Source organism: Lepidochelys kempii, chromosome 11, assembly GCF_965140285.1.
Source record: "Lepidochelys kempii isolate rLepKem1 chromosome 11, rLepKem1.hap1, whole genome shotgun sequence".
Taxonomy (NCBI): domain Eukaryota; kingdom Metazoa; phylum Chordata; order Testudines; family Cheloniidae; genus Lepidochelys; species Lepidochelys kempii.
The window spans coordinates 44,946,385-44,971,317 of record NC_136390.1 but is presented as its reverse complement, the minus strand read 5'-3'; the positions used below and the strand labels follow the sequence as shown (position 1 = coordinate 44,971,317).

The following is a 24,933-nucleotide window of genomic DNA, read 5'->3' as shown; positions in this document are numbered from 1 at the left end:
CAGGGAGGCGGAGGCGAGCTGAGGCAGGGGGCACGAGGAGGCCTGCCCATGCCGCAGCAGGTAACCCAAGGGGGGGGGACAGGGGAACCTCTCCCCACCCCAGCTCGCCTCCACCTTCCTGGGCCTGAGCACAAAGCCGCCGCCTGCTTCTCAGCCCTTTCCGGCTTCCCGCGTGAACAGCTGATTCTCGAGAAACCGGAGGGGGTGGGGGGAGAGAAGCAGAGCGGGGCAGTGCGTTCAGTGGAGGAAGGGGAGATGAGGTGAGCTGGGGCCGAGCGGGGAGCTGCCGTTGGGTGCTGTTCACCCACCAGATTTTCCCCACGGGTGCTCCAGCCCTGGAGCACCCACAGAGTCGATTGCTCCCCCTCTAGCTTCGCTACCCCACCCCTAGGAGCCAAAGGGACCTGCCGGATGCTTCCCAGGAGCCGCACCAGGTAAGCCCCGCCGGGACTCCCCACCTCACCCTCTGGCTCTTAGGGACGGGGCAGGGTGGGCACCCACTACGGTGGCCCATGAGACCCTCCTGCCCGGTTCTAGGGGCAGTCAGGGGACAGGAGAGGGGGGGTGGATGGGGGAGGGGGTTGGATAGGGCAGGAGTCTCGCGGGGGGGCACGACCCCCTTGTGGGTTGAAGAGGGAACCGGTTGTTAAGATTTTGGCAGCTCACCACTGCCAATATCTGTATGGGCAGGACGGTGGGGTTTGGAACCTGGGTTAATAACAACTACATGGGGGAATCTTAGAACTTCCCATACAATGTTGCCACACATATCTCACCAAGACGTTACTAAAAAGAAAGTTATGAATTTCCAAGTGATATCTTACAAGGTATACTTTGTATAAAGATTACTACAATAGCGTGTAGGGGTAAATTTGAGTTGCCCACTCTCCAGGATTACCCTGGAGTCTCCAAGAATTAAAGATGTCATGTGATGAAATCTCCAAGAATACATCCAACCAAAATTAGCAGCCCTAGCGTAACATCACAGAGGGGCACAGGGGATTTTGCTATGCTTTGAGTGTTCATATATATATATATGAGTGGGAAGGGGCCTACGTTAGGGTTGAGGGAGGGGGAATATAGGGCTTCCCACTCTGCCCCATGGGTGTGTAGGGGACTGCGGGGGAGGGGGGGCGCATTACTCTCCCCTCCGGGATTTCTGCGGGTTTGTGCATCACTCGCCAGGCCACACAGGGTGCGCTCCGCCAGGGCCGGGCCCATCCCCTCCGGCCCCATAGGGTGCACTCCGCGGAGGGGGCGGGCAGGAAGGACTGTCGTCCTCCGGAGAGGTGCCGGGCACCGCAGCGGGGGCTCTGCCGAGCAGGAACTGCAGGTAGCGCCGCCCCGCTCTGCCAGCGCGTCCCCGCCCTCACAACACGCCGACTAGGAGGACGCGCTTCGCTGGGAGGCGGAGGCGGCCGGCGGCCCGGCCATGTCTCAGGAGAGCTTCCCGGCCGCGACCCAGCAGAGCCCGCAGGCGGAGGACGAGCCCCGCAGGTCAGGGCCCAGTGGGGCATTGTGGGTAACTAGGGACACCTCTCCCACTCCCCACAGGCGCGCGAGCGGCCGCGGCCAACTGCTGCCTGCGGGGGTGGGACCGGCCGGGCTCGTGCCCCCGCCCCATTTGCGCTGGGGCCCGGCAGACCCAGCCCGTCGCCTCACCGCGGAGCGAGCGGGGAAAACGGCGGTCCCTGCCGGAGGCCGCAGCCTTAGGCGGGCCGCGGATTGCCCCGCGTGAGCCCTGTCGCCCCCAGGGAGCGGCCAGCTGCGTCCCGCCCTTCGGCCTGGTTCCGGCGCGGGGCCTTTACCCCCGCCGGCTCTCAGCGCAGCCTGGGCCTGAGTTTAGCCCCACCCCCCAGGGGGCCTGCAAGTGTAGATGCTGCCCCAGCCCGCTCTCGACCGGCCGGCCGGCCCGCCTGCCTGCCTGCCTTCCCGAGGCGCCCGCCAGCCCCTGAGGCTCAGTCCCTTACCCTGGGAGGTAGAGTGATGCCGTTAGAGGCAGGCTCAATAGCCCTTAAACTCAGCTCCCTGTTGACGATCCCTCTCAGTCATGTCAGTGTAAAGTTAGCAAAAAGAAAAGGAGGACTTGTGGCACCTTAGAGACTAACCAATTTATTTGAGCATAAGCGTTTGGTTAGTCTCTAAGGTGCCACAAGTCCTCCTTTTCTTTTTGCGAATACAGACTAACACAGCTGTTACTCTGAAACCTGTAAAGTTAGTGTGGTTAGCGGATGTAAGCAGGACTCCACATCCTTGAAAAGGAGCCACCTTCATGGAAAAAGAAAAGGAGTACTTGTGGCACCTTAGAGACTAATCAATTTATTTGAGCATGAGCTTTCGTGAGCTACAGCTCACTTCATCGGAAACCTTCATGGAAGAATGTGACAGCTGCTAAACAAGGCCCAGCACCTTCATGGACCTTTCCAGTTCAAACCAGAAGTGGTGGACTTATAGGTGGAGAGACAGTAATCACCCCCACCCCCAGCAAGAAAGATCCTGATCCTTAGAAGTATTTAGGTGTCCAACAGCCCATCTTTCAAACAGTGCCATGGTACATTGTTTCATGATACTTCCAACAGCATAATGTTCTGTTATTCTAGTGGTGTAGCAAAATAAATAATATAGGGAGGGGGGAGAAAAAAGTCTAGGCCATGTTCCAAGCCTGACAAGGACAATGTTTGTGTACCATGATCCTACAAATGCACATGTTTGATTTTAGGCATGTGATTAGTCCTGGCCTAAAACACCAGTTCCTGAAATAGCTAGGCTTTTGTTGGAGAAAAGCTTCCCGGGATGGCCAACCTAAGCCAGAGAAGGAGCCAGAATTTACCAATGTACATTACCAAAGAACTACAGTAATATGTAACGATTATATATGTATATATGTGTGTGTGTGTATATATACACACACACATCATTATATAAGTTCATAATGTATATTTATGGATACATTTATAATGTATAGTTAATGATAACTTAATCTTTTATTTAGTGGGACTTCTGGCAATCCTTGCTTTCAACAGTTCCCTTGAAGTTTGGTTTGTATGCAGTTGTGCTCACACGCAGCAGTTCTCTTAAGTGGCTGTCTGTCAAAATGGATCGGTGCTTGGATTTCACATGTTTGAGCGTCAAGAAAACAGACTCACAAAGATAGGTTGAGATCAGCATCGAGATTAATTTTAGAGCTGCACCTCTGATGTTGGGGTATTTATCCTTTGGTACACCTGAACACCCACCATTTTTTCCCCAGAGTTGGCTCCTAGCAGGAGCCGCATATTAACTTCTGAAGAGCCGCATGCGGCTCTGGAGCCACACATTGGCCACCCCTGAGCTATCCAGATATTGTTAACTTTTGAACCTGGTGAGTTTGAGATAGATTGAGCTTGCACCCACTATGGAACTGTCACCTTCAGATCCTCCTCAACAATGATTGGTTTTTTGCTGTGGAGAATTAGTAAGTGCTTTCGTATCCAACCACTTGTCCATATTGTAACTGAAGCCATTCCCAGTTGTCTTGGTGATCAGAAGAAAGTGTTAATTACTTGTAATATAATGTTACTTTGCAAATATTTTGTTTCCCCTGTTCCTATCAGCCAATAGAACAGTTGCCTACAAAAATCCTCTACAAAAATTGTTTTCTATCACATTATATATGCTTCTTTATTGCTGTGTTTAAGAATGATCCTATATTTGAAGTGTTTGTTATCTAATCTGTATTCTGGTTTCATAGCATGCAGCTTCCATCAGAGCTGAAAACCACTTCCAATTGTCAGTGCAGGCTTTCAACATAAAATAACTTTTCTTTCATCACCTAGTGAGATCAATTTGATGTTTTGTAACTTGAATGGACAATGACAAACTGTCTTGAAACAGAGGTAATAAGAGCCTTTCACGAGGTGGTCAGTGATTTGAATCCACTGCAATTCAGTAGCAACCAAAATTCATTCACAGACCTCTGTAAACTAATTGGAGTCCATCTGGTTTCTTGTTGATAGGGGTCTGTATTACAGAATGACATTCTTGTTGGCAATTTCAGCATATTGAATCGTCACGGAGTCTGTGTGCGCTTCTTATTTTAGGCAGCCTCTTTAGAAGAGAGCTGAGGTACATAGGATGGCACTTTTTAGAGAATTTTGCACTGTCACTACTCATACTATAATAGTGCTGTTACTAGTCTCCTGATTTGTCCATCTGGTACTCTTTGAGCACTAAATTTGCTTTACAATGTAGAGCTGATAGTTCTGAATAGTCTACAAATGCATGTAGGTTCTCCTGATGCAAAAACTTCATACATGTGCTTGGTTTTAAATACTTGTAGTCTATTGGGTACTAAGATAGGAAGTCTTGTAAATCTGAGTGTTAGCCGACGGCCAAGGATGTTTGGTGAGGTGCCAGCTATGCCCGTTTATACCATCCGTGACTTTAACCGCTAGGACGCACTGTCCCTTCGCGGCGGGCAGCCCGGGCTAGGCTGACGGGTGCCCCAAGGTCCTAACCACCCGTGACTTTAACTGCTAGAGCTCAGAGCTCCTTCGCAGCGGGCAGTCAATACTGACTGACAGGTGCCCCAATGGCAGCACTAAGAGCCTCTCCACACCCGTGACTTTAACTGCTAGAGCTCAGAGCTCCTTCGCAGCGGGCAGCCAGGATTGACTGACAGGTGCCCCAAGAGTTTGCCCCGTGGAGGCGGCACAACTCAACGCTAGGCTCTTAGTACTCTCACCTAATGGCCAGGCTTTAGAGCCAAAACGGCTGAGGTTCTTTAATTGTGTTGGCTGCTTTACAGTAAACCAGAGAAAACAAGTCAGGCTTATGCATAAATGGTTACCAAAATTTATTAAGCTAGATTCTAATCATGTGGTTACAAAATTGCTAGTGCCTACTTATTTAAATGTAGAGATGTTACACACACAAACAAGTTACAAAACTGAAGCCACAATCCCAAAGAAAGAAAACAAAGTATGGAGCTCTATTTCAAAATATGTGTACACTAAAGGTAGGCGATCAGGTGTGGGTGCTTCTTACCCTCCTTGCATCTCTCGATTCCAGCGGTGCCAAGCCAGGATCGGTCACTCAATTCCGCGGAAAGACGAATAAGGGACAAGGCGTAGGGACCCTCTTAGCTGCAGAAGCCTTGGGAGGCTGTCACTTATCTGACCAGCAGATAGATAGTGAAAAGCACTCAAAAATCATGGTGCTGTAGGTCCCCTACTTATACCTCTGTACTCCTTTATTCTCTTTCTCCTTTCTTATGCCAAATTGAGGCTGGTCTGTCTGGGCGACGCCAGCTTTCGCAAGAGTAGTTTACACTTGCAAAGGAGAGAAACAATAAGTTTCGACTACTGGACATTTCTTTTATCAGGGTAAATATTTTCCCACCTAGGATGTTGGTGTGTGTGCATCACGCTATTTAGTAGGGGCTAAGAGCCATGTCTGTCCCAGGGCCTCTGCCTGCTGTGAGCTTAATCGTCGTATCTGCTCCCAGAGGCACAGTGTAGCAGCACACCTGTGCTTTCACAGCTTCAAAGGCTGTGCTGGAATATATGTTAAGTGCCCTGTTCCTGCTTCCTCCTGTGTTTCCAGCAATGCTGGTCTGAGGGGTGGGGGGGGGGGCTGTCTGTCTGGCTACACTGAGAAACTGCAGGGTTTTTTGTTTTCAACATATCCCTCTAACTCTGTCCCCTCTACGTTCGAGGCAAAGCTTTTGCCAAATCCTGTTGCTTTTTCCTCCACAACAGCTTGTAAATTAACTTTTCTGTCTTTCCCAAATGCTAAATACAGACATACCTTAGTTTAGCTTAATCACGTTGTGACTGTCTGAGCTACTTGTTTTTCCTCTAATCACAAGAGTTCTCAGACTGGGGGTCATGACCCCTCAGGGGTTGCAAGTACATGCCTCCCAGCTAGCTAGCAAGTCTGCTGTGAAAACTGATATTTATATGTTTATTAATATCAATTTTCACAGCCTCCCAGCTAGCTAGCAAGTTCACTGTGAAGTCTGCGCTAGTAAATCTGCTGTGAAAAGTGATATTAACAAACATACAAATATCACTTTAAAATAGCGTTAAGTATAAGGGGTCGCACTCAGAGAGCTTTCTGTGTGAAAAGGGTTGCCAATCCAAAATGTTTGAGAATCACTGCAGTCTTTTCCCTTTCTCTGCTGCAGCTAAAATACTCTTCCTTTCTTGCTGTTCTAGTTCTCAGGTACCCATCCCTAAAGCCTCTTATTGCGCATTCTGAAACAAGTTTAAGCGCAGACCTCTGGGTAGCTTTTCCCCCTACCTACATCTCAGTTCTTGTTTCCTCCTATACTGCAAAACAAACTTCCTATATATGAATGGATACAAGGCCCACCAAACTGAGAATTCGTTAAACTATTTTTGCCACAACCAGATTTGAGTTTTAGTGGGTGGTAGGGTTTTTTTAATATATAATTTTATCCTTTTACAGGAGCTAGAACTGATTTTAAAAAAATGGAAATTTGGGAGATAATATTGGCCTAGTAAATAGGGTGCTGCATTGGGACTCAGTAGACTGGGTTCTATCCTGGTCTACCATGGGACCTTGGACAAGTACTTTGCTTCCCTATAACTCTGTCTCCCCATCCCAATGTAACAATACTTGTCCTTTTTTGTAAAGTGCTTTGAGATCTGTGGATGAAAAGTGCCACAAGAGCCAAGTATTACAATTATTTCCTCAAAGTTTCAGTGAAAAAAATAAGTAAGATTCAGATTTTTTTTGACCAGCTCTAAATACAGTTTTCCCTTCTAAATTATTTTATTTTGTAAATTATTCATCGGGAAATTTTCTTCTTTTCTTTGTAGCTTGGAGGAAATGATTGTTGCCAAACCAGGGAAAACACCAATTCAGTTGTTACATGAATATGGCACGAAAGCTGGTATCACTCCTGAGTACAACTTTGAGAAGGCTGAAGGACAAGTACATCTTCCAAGTTTCACCTTTAAAGTCACAGTAGGTGAAATAACGGGCACAGGTCTGTAATGTTACTACACTTTGGTATGGTGGTTGGCAGTGGTTTAAAAAAAAAATTTAAGTACTTACAATGTGTTTTTCATTAGAAAATACAAAAAAAAAAAATTCTATGATTTGACCATTTCATTTATTTAATTGGTTAATATGCTTTGCTTTTGCTCCTTCCAGTACTTGCCAAACTTTAACAGCTTTGCCTAAAAGGCAAGCTTTCAGGGTGGATTTTATTTAAATCACTACTCAGAAAGACTCGATTTAATCATGGATTTCTACATAAAAGTGCATTCTTGTTGGTTGTTATAACCTTAATACATATTCTTCACAACTCAGGGATAGATGTTTCATTTTTAGAAGGTACACACTATACATTTTTAAAGTGATTAATTTTGAAAACTTTTCAGATTAGTTTTACAGCTATATCAGAAAATGAATGATTGTTTGGTTATTTCATTTACCAAAAGTAAGACACTGGGAGGTGAACTATCATTAATATTTGGAGGATTTTCTTGCCATGCTGTATTAGGAGGAGATCATCACCAGACAGACATTTAAGTTGTTTTATTTAACTAAAACAACAACGTTATGTATTCTGGATTTTTTTCTTCAAACAGCAAACATAATATTTTAACAAAACAAGCATATGAATTTTTTAATTTAGTTAAACATTCAAGTTTTTTAAAATCAGGTTTGTTTTTGTTAAAATTATTTAACTTATAGTTAAATGAAATATTTTAAAAAAATTAAATAGACTGTGTCAGCCAGGTCAACATGAGAAACTTAAAATATTGGTTCTGTATCTAACTCGGTTGTCTTTACCTTCACTTTCCTGTTTGTTCATAATCTGGAAAAGAAAAAAAAAAGCTTTCCTGCTTTATCAGGTCCCAAACCGTTTTTCAGTTTCGAATGAATTAGTCCAAAAGAAGAAAATAGTCTTTTTACACCAGCAGAAGAAGCTACCTTTGTTAAAAGTGAGATTATCACTTCAACAGTCTCTGAATCCAAGTGCTTAAGTGACTTCCACCAGTTCACTGGTGTGACTTTCTTTAGAACATCATCAGCAAACATATTTCTTGAATGGTTCACCCTTAGCTCCGAAGTTTATTATAGTTGGCATTATGGAGGGATGATTGCTGGATGTCCATGTCATTGCCAACTCCTCTTCTTCAGCCGTTAAAAGTTTGACCCTGGTACCAAGTATTGAGCATATTTGCAAGAAAATGAGCTGGAGATAGTGCTTGTCCCATTCGTTTTTTTAATGCTTGTAATTTAACTCTGTCATTGCATATTTCTCTTTTTAAGATCTCACTCAGTTCCTTCTCTCTCATGTGTTCAACATTTCTCTTAAGCCCAGTGTTGAGAACTTTGGCTGTGACAGTGTCATTGATTTTTCACAGTTTTGTTCACAAACTGTCATCAGATTAGGCCAGTTCTGGATATAGTGCTCAAAACAGTCCACTACTGAGTTCCATCACGTCTTGTGGGAGAGTTAGCTTGGTTCCTCCCACTTCTTTCAGAGCAGCTGCTGCAAAGTAGTTGTTATGGAAGTATTTTGCAATTTCAACAACATTCGCCTTTATTTCTGGAACACTGAAATAAATGAGGTGCATCAAATGAGCACTGCAACCGTATGTTATTAGCTTGGGACTCTCTTCACTCTCTTCTAAATAATTTCTTCTCATTTTGGATATATTTGCAGCATTGTCTGTGACCAAGCTGCATACTAGACATTTGGATTTTTTTCCCCACAGTTTGTTATAGCTTTTACTGATACTTCTTGTAAGTATTCTGCTGTGTGTGTGCATTTCCTGATGTATCAATTATTTCTGTGAGGAAGATATTCCCTTCTTCTGTTGTCACACAAGCACATACAACAGGATAATTGTGGACATTGCTCCACCCATCAAGACTCAAGTTAACAATTTCACCCTCTAGACCTTTTTTCACACTGCTCAGTTTCTCTTTCATACCCTTTATGCAGCAATTTGCTGGTGACATCTGCTCTGTCGGGTGGACTTTATCCTGGTCTTAATGACTGAACTACATTAATGAAGTGTGGGTTCTCAATCATACGGAAAGGAGAGTTTGTTGCATAAACAAACCAGGCAATTTTCTTCATCAGTTAGCTCTTTTTGTAATCTGCTAGGTCTTATCACAAACTTATCTATGGTTGTTTCTGGGTGATGGAGGGTTGTTTTTTTTTCCTTTTTGCTACAGGTGATATGCTGTGGCTATGTGACATACATGAGGTGACTGAAACACGATCATTGGCAGATAACTCTGAAACTATAGAAAATTATGGTGATCTTGAAGGTGGATAGTCTTCAGATTCCTGTATATTGAGGATGGATTTGCCTAAACAAAATAAGTCAGTGCAGTTATTTAATTACCATACTGCTCATTTAGTATTACTCATTGCATTCACTGGTTTCAGAGTAGCAGCCGTGTTAGTCTATATTCGCAAAAAGAAAAGGAGTTAGCTTCCGATGAAGTGAGCTGTAGCTCACGAAAGCTTATGCTCAAATAAATTGGTTAGTCTCTAAGGTGCCACAAGTACTCCTTTTCTTATTGCATTCACTGACACTCAATACTACTTTAAAGGTGAAATTGTAAAAGGAAGATCTGCCTATTTCAGCTATTTATTTTTTATCACAACTGCATCTAAAATGATAGTACCATGGAGTAACAACTATATTTTTGGAAGTCCTTAGGAAAAAAGTATGAAATAAAAAAAAGTTTACCAACCTGAAGATCCTGCATGTTCAGACATGTTCCTTTCGTCATCTTCAACGCAGCTTCCTCTGAGGTTGTTTCATTCTGGCAACTAAGCCAGGCATTTATTTGTTGCGCTGTTTGCATTTTGCACACATGCCTGTCTTACCCACAGGTAGAGGAACTCATTAAAATATCCCCCAAACTGGGTCTCTTGTATGGCTTGCTGCCATTATAGGTTTTCCCTTCTAGTGAGAGAATAGTATGCTAGATCTCAAATCAATAAAGGCTTCACGGAGAAAGACCTCAAAACTTCTGGAATATGCTGCTCAAACAGTTTCACTTTCGTTTCTACGGCCTGTCATAGAATTTCAGGGTTGGAATGGACCTCAGGAGGTCATCTAGTCCAACCCCCTGCTCAAAGCAGGACCAATCCCCAACTAAATCATCCCAGCCAGGGCTTTGTCAAGCCAGACCTTAAAAACTTCTAAGGAAGGAGATTCCACCACCTCCCTAGATAACGCATTCCAGTGTTTCACCACCCTCCTAGTGAAAAAGTTTTTCCTAATATCCAACCTAAATCTCCCCCACTGCAACTTGAGACCATCACTCCTTGTTCTATCATCTGCTACCACTGAGAGCAGTCTAGATCCATCCTCTTTGGAACCCCCTTTCAGGTAGTTGAAAGCAGCTACCAAATCCCCCCTCATTCTTCTTGAGAATGGCTCTGTCCCTCCCTTCTTGCATTTATCTCCAGACTTCTTCTCTTTGTTGGTGGCAGAATAGATCTGGACAATCTTCTATTCATTGAACTTTCTGAAACTTCGCACTTTTAGAGGGAGGTAAGGGATTGACTCTGTGTACACAAATTTGCAGAGGGACAATAGGGTTGAGGGCTGTTATTTCTCACCTCTATATTTTATTTATTTAAAAACATTTTTGCTGTTAACAAGCATTTTATCTCTTGAGACACAAATCCACAATTTGACAACTTCAAAACTAAGCATCTCTGATGGTATCTTTTAGACTGAGCACTGAGTCCCATTGGGTAGATAGATAGATTAACCAAAATAATCTATACAGAAGCCCCTGGAACCCCATAAGATTGGGTCCCTAATCCATGAACTACTGGAACTCATTTACAAAACTTTTCTGAAACATTACATGAATATATTGTATCATACTATAGCATTAGAATTTATAATCCATATTCCATGATGAGATATCTTTGAGCTATTAATGTATCTATCTTTAGATATTTTTTTGATAAAATGGTATTTTCCTCAAAAACCTATGATTTAAATCAAAAATCCAATTTTTTTAATTTTTTTTTTTAAAAAGCAGTGGTTTTTATCTACCCTGCAAGCTTTTAAACTTTGAGTTTCACATGTTAAAATATTAAAACAGTGCGGTTTTAGGCTGTTAATTCTGATTTGATATTTTCAGAAAGTTCAGTAAAAAGGCAAAGATAAATATTACCTTGTTCACAGGCTGAAAGGAAAAGCTCCAATAGCTGCATGCTAGTTTGAGGATTCTGAAAAACCTAACCACAAGAAACTATAAATGTTAAATTAATCTGTTTGGATTAAACTACATCTATTGTCTTCATGATAGTACACTACGTATAGATTTATTACATGCAAAATAGTTACATTAAAGGAATATTATGGTTGTAATGTCAAGCACTCAAAAGCCAAGGAAATTCCAGAATTAAAGTTGCCTGTGCATCTTTGATTTGGCCCCCTTGTACACAGCCATTATGAAAATTACATGCTCTGTTATATCTTTCCATATGATCTCTACTTCAGTGGAAGCATAGTTATTCATTATTTATCTGTATCCTCGTCAATACGTGACCCCAGGTCTTAAATACATACCATTTAAACCATGCACCAAATAAGAAGTTGTTAGTTTCTTCTTGGGTGTTTACATCATGCTTTCATTATGGTAACTGAATGCTTCTTAGACAATGAATTGATCTTCAGAACACTCATATGAAATTAGGTGGTCATATTATCCTCTTTTCACAGATGGCAGAACTGAGGCACAAAATGTCAAGATTTCAAGAGTGTCCACTAATTTTGGATGCTCAACTTGAGATGCCTAAGGCCTGATATTTCAGAGTACTAAGCATTTTTGACACTTTGTATATTCAAAGCACAGTCCCTATTGACTTCACTTGTGAGTGCTCGGCACTTCTGCAGATCTGGCCCCAGGAGTCTCAGGTTGGGCTCTCAAAAATGAGGAGCATACAATTAGTGGCTCCCTTTGGAAAATTTTAGTTTGAGTGACTTGCCCAGCAGCCTGAAGGAATAGTGTGGCAGAGGCAGGAATAGAATCTAGTTCTCTGGGATGACATTCAACATGAATAACCAGAAGATCATCATCTCTCTTCTTGCAGTCCCCTGCCTCATTCACTGCACAATTTCCAGGAGGTTGGTGGCACCAGAATGAGAGACTTCCTGGACTATCATCAGAGGGACTGAGTGGACCCCATTGTGCTCAGACAGCCAGGGGTTGCCTACCCTGTGTGTCCTCCATCATATGCTCCAGAAGGTGAGGGCAGCCTTACCTCCCACTTCTCTCTTTCCTGGAGTGGATCCTGTAGGTAGGTGCTCCCTACCCACTGCTTACCTCTGGCCCTCCAGAATTAGACATCAGACCCCTGTCCCATGAGCCTCCCACCCAACCTGAGCTGGCTGAATGACATTCAGCTGTATCACCTCCAAACCATACCAAGGAAATATGTGTATGCACTTGTGCTTCATACTATCCATTTCATTGCCCTCATGTCTACCCCTACCCTACCTCCCTGACAGTAAGTGGTGGGACTTGCTGCCACCTGAGGAGAGGAGGTAACCTAGTGGTCCAGCCTATATTCCATTCTGGTCCATGGCCTACCAGGGATAGCAGTTGGTGGCTCCTCCATGAAGCCATAAGCATGGGCGTGTAGATGGTGCAGTTCATGAATTTTTCAGTAATAGTGTGCTGTGACACTTGTGTATTTTTATGTCTGATTTTTTTAAGCAAGTAGTGTTTAAGTGAGGTGAAACTTGGGATATGCAAGACAAATCAGATTCCTGAAAGGGGTACAGTAGTCTGGAAAGGTTGAGAGCCACTGCTCTGGGCAGTGTCCACTGACTCCTTAGATGCCTTTGAGGAGCAGTGGGCACTGTCTGGGGTTCTCTGTTCAGTGTCCCCTTCCAGTTCCTGGATTTTCATCCTTTGATCTTCACTCCCATCCCTGTTTTTTCATTTGTTGTCCCCAGTATACACTTGGGGCCCAGATTCACTGGTTTCTCCCAGATAAGAGGCAGGGCCTTTAACTGAGGGCAGGGTTAGGGCCGCCATTTCCCAGCAATCACAATAGGTACACACTTTCCAGCTTCTGCTACAAACAGCCTCCATTATTACACAACCCTGATTCATCCCCCGAGCAGATCCATGCAGTGCACCAAATGAGGCAGGGTTTCTGTGCTGCAGATCCATGCATATGCACATGATCGCTGAATTAAGGATGCACAAACTACCTTAATCCTGGTGTTTCCAGACTTCTGAATACTTGACTTTGCAACCGTAAAGTTTAAGTGTAGTTTCTTGGAAGATCATAGACTAGATGGTTCTTTTTAAAAGTCTTAAGACATTCTGTAACATAGAACCATATAGTCTTCACATAGTTCATCAGGAGGGTTCAGACTACAGTACTTGAGATAATGCAGCAACTGATGTAATAATATGCTGTTATCCTCTGGACTACCACTAGGGGGAGATGAGAAACACTGTGCCAGTGGGTTTCAGAGCTATTTGCTGACAACCCAAGGATACAGACTCAGGACTTCTGGGTTCAATTCCAGAGGAGTGTTCTATTTTGGTTATATAGAATTCTGCTCTTATTCTCCCCCCACCCCCATGTCTCCCTCTGATACTGTATAACCCACCCTACATTCCCTCAGCCTCTCATGCTTTAGGGATATCAGATTGTCTATTTTAATACAGGTGAAGGCCATAGCAAGAAGATTGCAAAACACAGAGCTGCAGAAGCTGCCTTGAATGTTTTGAAAGGAAATCCAAGTATTGGGTGAGTTAGGTGTTGCTGTATTGTACTGCACAAAATTTCATTGCTGCTCTAAAAATGGCATTCAAAGAAGCTCTGAAGACCAAAAAAAATAAAATAAAAAAATACTGTCAGTTCAGCAGTTGGAAGACTTCATTTTCTTTTTGAGGAAAGTCTTTTCTAATTTAAGTCTAAAAACTGACTCTCTCTCAAACTTTCTAATGTTACCTTTTCTGTAATCTGGATTCTTGTATTTCATTCTTTTCCTAGTGAAACTGTCTAAGATGAAGTGGGGCTAATGTATTTTTTCAGGTGCTATTTCTGTTGCATGATAGTGTACTGTATAATTTGAAGCACTTATATAGGTGGCTTTTACATCAAAAACATTCTTTAACAAAAAAATTACATGATTATAGTATAATAATAAATAATAATAATAATAAAAGGCACCGCATATATATTCAGTTTTTACTATTTTCTCTGAATAACTGGTCAATCCGCTATTTGTGTGGTTCTCCTCCCCTCCCCGACACACACAGCCATGGAAGAGAGAAAATGACATGTTTAAAATAAATATCCACAAGTTGCCAGGGGACACATTAATATCAGGTGTATCTGGCTCTAAAGTTTTAAATCTCAAATAATTACGATATAGTATTTTCCACACGTGAGAAGATGGAGATTTAGCCTTGGACACTAATCATGCAAAGATTTCAATGGGACTACTCACGTGTAAAATTAAGTGTATGCATTAGTGTTTAGAGGATTGGGTGCATAGGTTATTAATGGATTAGTGCCTAATTTATGTCCCTCTTAAGCAGTTTTAACTTAAAATTTTCAGTTTAAAAAAAAAAAAAAGTTAAACTATTTTAGTCTTTCAGTGCCAGACTCCATAGTTCCAGATTCTCCAAAGCAACCACAAAATCAGACCAATCCTATAGGTACATTACAGGTAAGATGTAACCTTTTTTGCATTTTAAGACCATCATGCTATATAGTTCAGGTATGTGTATAAAAATGTTCCTTACAAGAAATGAATATTGGATAAGCCTGAATTTAAAATATATTCTGGTTCTTAGAAACTAAACTAGCAGCTAGCTACTTTTTGAACTTTTTTTTTTTTTTTTTTTTTTTTGGTAGTTACAGAAAGCAGCATAGACAGCCCAGAGCAAGTAGTACAGGTCAGAAAAGAGCAACAACTAATTTTGTTCACTGCAGGAAAGCATGTAGAGAGCCAGCAGTAGTAAGAATATGAAATGTGTATGTAACTAACTTTACTGTTATAAGTATGCTTAAATCCAGTTAATACTGTCAAAATAAAAACATGGTGTGAACAGATTTAGACATGAAAATTTGGCTTCCTATAAGATTTTCTTTAAAATGTTCACAAAGCTGGTTGAAATTGGAGACCCATAGACAACATATTTAGAGGATTATTTTTAATGTGTTCTGATGAATTTAAGGTGTTCTGTATTTCTGAAATTTAGAGTGTTTATGGAAGAAGGGGAACAGAATGTTATGTACAAAATCTTCCCATTTAAATAATGTTTCATGTCTGCTTTGTTTGGCATTTTCATATGAAACATTTAATGCATGTGTGTATTAACTGTGATACTAAGTGCTAAAGTTATAACACTGTAGGGTGAACCCTGGAGGTCTAAATACAGAGTGCTGTGTGCTCTGCCTCCAATCCAACAAAGTACTCAGCCACATATGCCTTGCTGGATTGGGGCTAGAGTGCTCAATGCCTTGAGGGATTGAGCCCAGACACCAACCCTGAAGACAGTTTTGCATGTGCTTTAAGCATAAGTAGTCTCATTGAGTTTGACGGGGTTTCATATTAAGTGAAACTGTTTGCAGTATTTTGACCTAAGTTTACTTGCATGGCTCTGAAGAATCTCATGGTTCACCAATGACTAGTTGTAAGTAAGAATCAAAACCTGAAAGTCGCCTACTGGACATGAGATTTGGGTGCTTTTGTTTAATTTTTTCCCCATAGACATATTTAAGGTGGAAAGGTACAGAAAACTTAGCTTAAGACATGCACTTCCCTTAACAACAACAGTTTTCATTAATGAATAAATCCTTGATGACTCATTTCTTGACCATTGTTTTTAAAGACAAATAAATGTAGTCAAATTGTTTTTCTCTCACACACACTCACAGCCCTTTCATCTGCTTTAAAATATTCAGTTTATGTACCATTCTGCTCTTCAAGAGATAACACATAGAAACTTTAGTTGAAAGGCATGTCTTACTACCAGGTCAAAAAGAAAAACTCACTGACCGCATGATTACTCTGGAGCTATGTTTTTATTTTAATGCTGTTGGTACAGTATTGCATGATGTGATATGTTCAGTCACTAGTTTTGTTAATTGATTCTCTATTTTAAGCAGGCTGGCCTTGCCAAATCAGTACTATAATTTGGATAATCATATTAAAATATGAAATAAAAAGAATTGAAATTAATAGCTCAGAATGATTAAAGAAGGAATTGGCACTTAGTCAAGGCTTAAAGTTTCAAGTTTGACTAAACAGCTGAGATTCAAGCAGGTTTTTAACTTTTCTGAACAGGACCAGGTCCATCTCTCTTACATGGCACGCTAAATCCTGCCAGCCTGAAGTGTGAGTGCTGAGGATCAGACACCCTACAAAACCACCCTATGTCTTTTCATTTTTAGACAGGGTTTTAGGCTAACACAGCTCTTTAAAATGTAACTTACTAGTGTTTTGGGGTTTTTTTACATGTGCTGCTAGTATTGGCAAATACCAGAACAGAACACGTTTCAGAGTAGCAGCCATGTTAGTCTGTATTCGTAAAAAGAAACGGAGTACTTGTGGCACCTTAGAGACTAACAGATTTATTCGAGCATGAGCTTTCGTGAGCTACAGCTCACTTCATCGGATGCATTCAGTGGAAAACACAGTGGGGAGATTTATATACATAGAGAACATGAAACAATGGGTGTTACCATACACACTGTAAGGAGAGAGTGATCACTTAAGGTGAGCTATTACCAGCAGGAGAGTGGGGGGGGGCACCTTTTGTAGTGATAATCAAGGTGGGCCATTTCCAGCAGTTGACAAGAACGTATGAGGAACAGTGGGGGGTGGAAATAAGCAAGGGGAAATAGTTTTACTTTGTGTAATGACCCATCCACTCCTAGTCTCTATTTAAGCCTAATTTAATTGTATCCAGTTTGCAAATTAATTCCAATTCAGCAGTCTCTCCTTGGAGTCTGTTTTTAAAGGTTTTTTTTGAAGAATTGCAACTTTTCAATCTCTTTGGTCAGTTGATTACAGACCTAAGTGTTCTCCGACTGGTTTTTGAATGTTATAATTCTTGACATCTGATTTGTGTCCATTTATTCTTTTACGTAGAGACTGTTCAGTCTGACCAATGTACATGGCAGAGGGGCATTGCTGGCACATGATGGCATATATCACATTGGTAGATGTGCAGGTGAACGAGCCTCTGATAGTGTGGCTGATTGTGATCAGGCCCTATGATGGTGTCCCCTGAATAGATGTGTGGACACAGTACTTTGACTTCTGGTAAAAGTGTCCTTTTAGGTAACTTATATCCTTGTGTTTTCCCACATCAATATATTGTGCTCTTCAAGCTATTACTGAAATATTTTCAGTGTTATGGCAGTAAATGTGTTTGAAATATGGACCGATGAGTTTTGCTAAGCAGTGGTGGTAGCTGTTTGAATGGGATGTTTAGAGACAGAACAAAGCAGAATCTTTTTTTATTAGTCAGGTCTAACTTCTGTTTCTCTAGGAACTGGCTGTTCAGAAGGGATGGAGACTTCCTGAATATTCACTTGCACATGAATCGGGGCCTCCTCACAAGCGAGAGTTTACAATGACTTGCAGAATAGAAACGTTTGTAGAAACTGGTATATATATATATATTTTTAAAATCAACACAAAACGTAGCAAATTTAGAATGTGGTCAGTTTCCATAGCAGTTCCTAATGAATTGTGAGTGTTGGCCTCCCTCCCCCCCGTTTAAAAATCTTAATATTGTACCTATCGGTTCTTTTTTAAAGCAAATTCATGACATACAAAATGCATCATTGGCACTCTTAAAATATTTGCTATTAACCTTTGGACAGTGAGGATACATTTTCAGTTCCCTAACATTAAGGAAGAGACCATTTTAAAAAAAATGTTCCATTATTTAACTTGAAAATGCTGGAAGCTATGGTGTTAACTTTGAAAATACAGACTTGCAGTGCTTTTAAATATTAGGATAAGTGATATTCTGCATGACAGTTCTGTCCTATTACCTCGAAATTGTCAAGAGAATGCGCGAATACATTGCACTGTTATCCTAAATAGTGTTTGTACATAAGACTTTAAATCAAGCTATTTAAATGTTGCATCTAAAGCATTTCTCAATGCAACAGAAATTGTTGAATGATACCTCCCAGTGTATTGAAGTAAAATATTCCATTTGAAGTTAGCAACATACTGTGCAAATACATAGTAGTTCTATTTCAACAAGTATTTGCTGAATGACATTCATGCATTATGTATGTTGAAGAACCTGCAAACATTTTGCATTGGTACTTAACTCCCTTGTAAACTCTTGAGCAAATTCTATACTTGTAACTGTAAAGTTATTCTTGACCAGCCTTTCCAACCTAGTGACCAGCATTTGGTTAGCTGCAAATAACCCATCCTCAAATGAGATTGTTTTGTAATTTTTTGGTGGAGGGGAGGACTCCCTGGTTGTGCTTAGTGACATTCTGATATAGAATTTAGGCTTTGAGAAGTTATGGGAAGGGGTTGGTGAGGAGAGGAAGCAGTTTGAAATACTTAGTGCAAGACACTGAATCTTCCTCCTCAGAACAGGTATTAACCTCCAGCTTTGAAGCTCAGTAGTAATGATAGAGGCAAATAAATGTATCTGGCCCTAAGTTTTTAAATGCTTAATGTGTTATCTTACAGCTGAGAAATTGGAGGTTTACTTTCTTTTAATGGAGTCTATGGGAGAATCCTGCTCTTTAAATTACTATAAAATACATTCTAAACCCTGTTTCCTTAGTGTACTTCATAAGACTAGATCAGAGAAATTCTCTAGGAACCTGAATACCTGTAACCATCAGTGGTTAACAATATTGCATTTACAGGGAGACTTGCAGATTGAATTCAAGTCAGGTGGATTGCTCAATGATTTGGGTCACCCATTTAACCCCTAAATAGGTAGCTAATGATCAAAATGTTGCTATCTGATGTCTCTTTGGTGGTCTACATGAAGTGAGTTGATTTTAGTCTAGTTCTTAGTGAACAGGTATCCTCCATCAGAAAACCATTACCATTGCAATTATTAACTAGCACCAATATTGGCAGAGTGTCCCAGATTAACTGGACTTATAGACTGAAGTGTTCTTTCACTACAGGAGGTGATCCCTTCAGTTTATAACTGACTTATTCTGGAAGAACAGTGTGAAAACTTGCACAATTTCACATCTTCTACCTGTTCTGAGTACTAATAGAAGGCTTCTGTTCTCTTAACTAAGTACCTTTCAGTTGTATTACAATTCTTTCAAAAGAAGGAAAATGTGAGTAAGAGTAAGCTGCAAGAGTGTTTGTGTCAAGATATTATTTAAAATGTTTTATAATAGTGAATCTATTTGTGGAACCCAAACACATCTAAAGACCAACTTCTGCTTATCTACAGATTGGATAATCAACAAGCTGTAGTAATTCAGGAACTCAGTGTTGCAGCAATGTGCCCCCAATGCTAGTCCACTAGCAACAGGATTGAAGTCAGTTTATTTCACATAAGCCTTCAAACAGCAGTCAGATAGTAACAATTTATTTTTTACTGTTTATGGTAAATTTGAACCAGCAACCTACAGATGAATTATCCGTCCTCTGAGCCACTAAGTCCACCTCCATGCATTTTTCTCTTGTTAATACTGTTTGGTTTTGTTTCTTTATGCAGGGACTGGGACATCTAAGAAACTAGCAAAGCGAAATGCTGCTGAAAAATTACTTGCCAAATTCCACAGGTTCCCTCCAGATAGCATCAATATTTCCTTAGTAAGTAATGGGCAGAGCAGCGTAAGTGCCATAAATCCTGTCAGACAATTCAAACAATGACAAAACTAACAAAATATCGTCAGACACTTTCATTATCACAAAGTTTTATGCCATGTTCCTATTTCTAGATGGACCCAAAAGCTCTGGGCTATCATCCAAATTTTGCATCAGATTATTAATAGGACATTGGTGGAAGAGACTATATAAGGACAGCCACCGTTAAAAGTAGGATTTTTCTCTGTGCTACTCTTATTAATTGGCTTCAAATAACCCATCCTGCTATTTTGGGAGGGAGAAAAAGAGCTATGTTATAGGTAGATATCCTTTTTCATAATGTCAAATGAGGGTATCAAACAGGGATAATTTTTATTTGACCAATAACATAAGGGAGTTCTGGGAGCAGGGATCTGAAAAAGTGGGAGAGCGGAAATAAAGTCCAAAAAGTAAAATAAGTGAGTAGTGTTTTTGAATCTGTTTGTTTACTACAATAATAAATTATAATACCTTGACACAGACAACGCATGCTGGTGAAATATAAGTATTTGCCCACTTAAGTGATTGGGAAACATAATAAAAATACAAGACATGGTGGCCTATTAAAGTGTACCTTCTGGGATATACTAGGTTTGTTCACACTAAATTTGCATGGCATATCTAGGGTATCAAGGAGGCCATCAGGCAGCTGCTGCTGGCAGCTGCATATGCTTTGCTTTCCCCAAGCAGCAATACACATCACTTCGTTCAATGGTATTGTCTGCACACTTTCTTGTAACAGGCACTGTGGAGGAAGCAGCCATGCAAGAGGCATAGAACACAGGGTCAGACCAGTTTACAGGGAGTGGAGAGTTGAGGTTGGCTGAAAAGAGGGAGAAGGCACCAAGTGTGCTTGTTGAGAGAAGAGGAGCAAATATAGGGGAAAAAATTAAAAATAAAGAATGGGAGACAGGGAGAACACAGGCAAAAAGAAAGACAGTTGTAATCAGGCCAAAACATAGCATAAGGAATAGGATAGCGGGCAGTCAGGCACCAGTCCATCACTGGGGCAGTTGAACAAAAAAGCTGGGAATCACTGACACACTATCTAAAGGTGCTGTGTGGAAGTTTGCATTTTCTGTGTTTTTGTAGATTAAAGTGAATATTGCATGCTTTTTTGTTGTTGTTGCTGAACAGCATTAATATATAAACACAAATCTAAACCCTCTTCAAATGTTTTCAGGGAAATGAAATGGGAAATAATTTAGCATACACATGGGATGCCTTAAGGAACTCATCTGAAGAAAAAATTACCTTGCTGAAGAAAAGTCCACTCAGTATTCCTAATACAGACTATGTCCAACTACTTGGAGAAGTTGCAGAAGAACAAGGTTTTGTTATAACATATTTGAATATAGGTATGTTAGTATTGTAATACATGAAGGATACATTCCTCCTCTCTGAGCCACACTTAAGCAAAACATGCAGTGATGTTAAATGGCAGCTCTGCTCATACAGCATAAAGGAAAACTTTGCCCTAAGACTCCAAGCCTGCAATTCATATATGTGAGCATATAATTCACATGCAGCTCTACCGAAATCATGGTTTGCCCACGAGTCTGATTGGAACCTAAATTACTATAACTACAGAGGCATCCAAGCCTAGATTTTTCCATTATTTATGGCTAAGGCTATGATTTAGTCACAGGTATTTTTAGTAAAATTCATGGACAGGTCACGGGCCTGTGAATTTGTGTATTGCCTGTGACCTGTCCATGAATTTTACTAAAAATACCCATGACTAAATCTTAAGTGGGTCACTGCTGGGGGGTGCCAGGACTGCTGCTGGGGCGTGGGGGAGGGCAGGCATGGCACCAGCTGCTGGGACTGCCTGCAGTGACTGCACCAGCTGCCCGGGCACTGCCTCTGGTAGTGGCTGCACCGGCAGCCCGAGCTCCGCGCTGGGGGCTGCCCAGGGAAGTGGCTATTCCAGCTGCCTGGGGACTGCCAGCAGCGGCTGCACCAGCCACCCAGGGACCACTGCTCAGGCAGTTCCTGGAGCCAGCTGCACCAGCCACTTCTCAAGCAGTCCCCAGGGTTAGCTTCCCGGGGATGCCCGAGCAGTGGCCAGTGCTGCAGCGTCTGGCTGCGGGGTGACTTTAGCAGTGACCGGGGTAGCTGTCCCCATGGCCACCTGACCAGCTGACTCTGGAGCCACATGTTTGGGTGGCCCCGGGGTCAGCCACACTGGCCCCCGCAAAAATCATGGAGATAGCGGAATCTGTGACTTCCGCAACCTCCATGACAAACACTGAGCCCTATATATGGCTATGAACTTAAGAGCCAAAGACTTTCACATCCCCACTTACTATGATTTCAGAAGTTTGGAATCTAGCTGGAATTGTAAATTTTCCCTTCCTTTCTGTTATTCTGGTTGTCATTTCTCTTTTTAAATCTCATGTTCTCCCTCCTCCCTTGTGTTACCACCACTTGAGTTGTGACAACCTTGTAACTAGGAAAAGTAGATACAATCTTGTGTGGTATCTAATACCACTCTTTTTTTATTGCATTATTAAGATGAAAAACATATATGCAGTCTGGACTAGACAGACACTTGGCAATGTACATACTATTCTTAACCTCCAAATAGAGATGTCCTGATTAATAAGAAATTATGATGGTACCAAAAAGTGTTAGCTTTGATAATGCAGGGTAAGATTGATTAAAATCTTAGCTCACATTTTAGTGATATCTAGTAACTAATTTACAAGTATCTAGCACAGCTGCTATTCTAAAAGTTAGAATTTTGCAAAATATTTGACACCTACACAGTTAATATTTCCAATAATTCTTTCAAATGTTACTAGCAAAATAACTATACATGCTGCACAGCAGGAACAGAAAGGTGGATGGATCATTCAAGAGTATAGTCGACATTCTGTCCTATCCTTCATAAACTTTCCATCCATAAGTGTTTTGGAAATTAATTCTGTGTAATGAGTGACTAAAAGTCAGTGTGGTTGTATAAGTGATTTTAATACATGTCACTTGGAAAAATTTGGGGGAAATAGGGGAAGTTGTGCAATAACTTATACAAGGCGTAATGTTGAGCTAATCATTGTTTGCTTATTTGATTTCAGAGGAGCTGAGTGTGAATGGACAGTACCAATGTCTTGCTGAACTCTCAACCAATCCAGTCACAGTTTGCCATGGTACTGGGATTTCTTGGGGCAATGCTCACAACGACGCTGCTCACAATGCATTACAGTATTTAAAGATCATGGCTGGAAGAAAATAAACTTGAAATAGAAAAATATCTTCTGCTAAAGATTTAACTTAAAAGATATTTCCAAAGTTGGATGTTCTCATATATGTAGTTCAAATTTATTTTGGGCTATTTTTAAGTCACTCCACAAATACCATTTTAATTATTCATTACTTTGAAATGAGTCAGTTATCATAAGGTTTTCATTTTGGATTGGTTTACAGTATTTAGCTCTCAGTATTGTAAAGCAGTGAGGACATTAAATTACTGCTTGCATACTTACTGAAGCATAAACACTCCCTTATGGAAAACCTGTAGGGAGAATTATAAATTTGATACCAGAGTTGGAGAACACAACACAGACATCAAAGATGGTAGCTATAGGAAGACCAGTCCTATAGTGTGCTGAGTACTCCCAAACACCATAGTTTTCAAAGGGCATTGGGGATTGTCTGTTCCTTGCAAGGGCAGGCCTTTGAAGAGCATATTCTGTTGCTATTTATAACCCAATGGAAATGTATCTGATTATATGCTTTAAAAGTTGGGCATGGTGTTTTATGAAAGTTCCCATTTTATTTTTACTTCATTGAGTGAATGGTGGCCTTTTAAACCCATTATCTGAGATTGGCACTTGAAAGCAATGTAATGGCTACAGAAACATTACTGCCCTCTTTTAATAAAGATATCTATAAATGTCATTAGCTGTTCTTTAATAAATTAAGGTTAACTCCTGTAACTGGTATTTCTCATCTTATTTTACTAGTTCAGTCACACATTCCAAGAAGTTGGATACATAGGGTGACCAGGTGACACTGGGCTGTGCCCCAGAAGCATCCAGCAGATCCAGCTCCTAGGCGGGGGGAGGGGGCCCATGGGGCTCCATGCGCTGACCCTGCCCTGAGCACTGGCTCTGCATGGGAGCTGGGGGGTAGTGCCTCCAGGCGAGAGAAGCATGTGCTACGGAGACTCCTGCCCCCCACCACCTAGGAGCTGGACCTGCTGGCCACTTCCAGGGCACCGTACAGTGCCCCAGGACAGACAGGAAGCCTGCTTTAGCCCCCCACCCCACTGTGCCATTGACCACGAGCCACTGGAGGTAAGCCCACATCTCAACCCCAAGCCCCAGCCCTGAGCCCCCCCAAACTCGGGCTCCCTCCTGCACCCTAAACCCCTCAGCCCCAGCCCAGAGCCCACACCCCAACCTGCAGCCCCCTCCCCTATTCCGAATCCTTTGGCTCCAGCCTGGAGCCCCCCCTGCACACCAAACCCCTCATCCCCAGCCAGAGCCCGCACCCCCTCCCCCAGCCCGGAGCCCCCTTCCTGCACCCCTCATTTCTGGCCCCACCCCAGAGCCCACACCCCCAGTTAGAGCCCTTACCCTCTCCCATACCCCAACTCCCTGCCCCAGCCCAGTGAAAGTGAGGGTGGGGGAGAGAGCCACTGAGGGAGGGGAAATGTAGTGTGCGGGGGAGGGGCTAGGGTGTTCAGTTTTGTGCCAATAGAAAGTTGGCAATGCTAGGGATACATGTTAACAGTCCTGTATTTGGGGAATACATTTGGTACACCAATAAATGCAGACGTAACCAGTTGTAACAGTAGAGTGACAGGCAATCAGAATGCAGCTATTCAGTACAAGGAGAGAATATATGCCTTGTATTTTAGCCTCATTTTTAAAACATTTTCCTGTTTATGAATAAACTGGTTTTTAGCAAATAGTCAGCAATCTAATTTGGTTGAAAGATTCCACTGGAAAAATATATACACTTACGTCAGGTACTCTGGCTGGAAATTAATGCTTGTTGATACAATACGCTTCTTTTTAGGCTTATAAAGCAAGGAAACAAGACTTTGTTAGAACTTTTCTAACATCTTTGCTGTTATGTA

The 24,933-nt window shown here is 41.8% G+C and overlaps 1 protein-coding gene across 6 annotated transcripts; it reads left to right on the top strand.

The window, feature by feature from the left end:
- The first annotated feature begins 1,245 nt into the window (after positions 1-1,245).
- Positions 1,246-23,785, top strand: PRKRA (protein activator of interferon induced protein kinase EIF2AK2). Of its 6 annotated transcripts, none has more exons than XM_073306005.2 (8): positions 1,246-1,497; positions 6,825-6,994; positions 13,696-13,777; positions 14,627-14,705; positions 17,539-17,656; positions 19,714-19,811; positions 21,028-21,175; positions 22,925-23,785. In XM_073306005.2, the coding sequence occupies exons 1-8, from the start codon at positions 1,433-1,435 to the stop codon at positions 23,080-23,082; spliced, it is 918 nt and encodes a 305-aa protein (XP_073162106.1). In that variant the 5' UTR covers positions 1,246-1,432; the 3' UTR covers positions 23,083-23,785. The 6 variants fall into 6 exon arrangements, with proteins under 6 accessions (XP_073162106.1, XP_073162105.1, XP_073162108.1 ...); XM_073306004.2 differs by having other exon boundaries at positions 1,248-1,497; positions 21,028-21,202; XM_073306007.2 differs by lacking the exon at positions 1,246-1,497 and adding an exon at positions 2,171-2,551 and having other exon boundaries at positions 21,028-21,202.
- Positions 23,786-24,933: the final 1,148 nt, after the last annotated feature.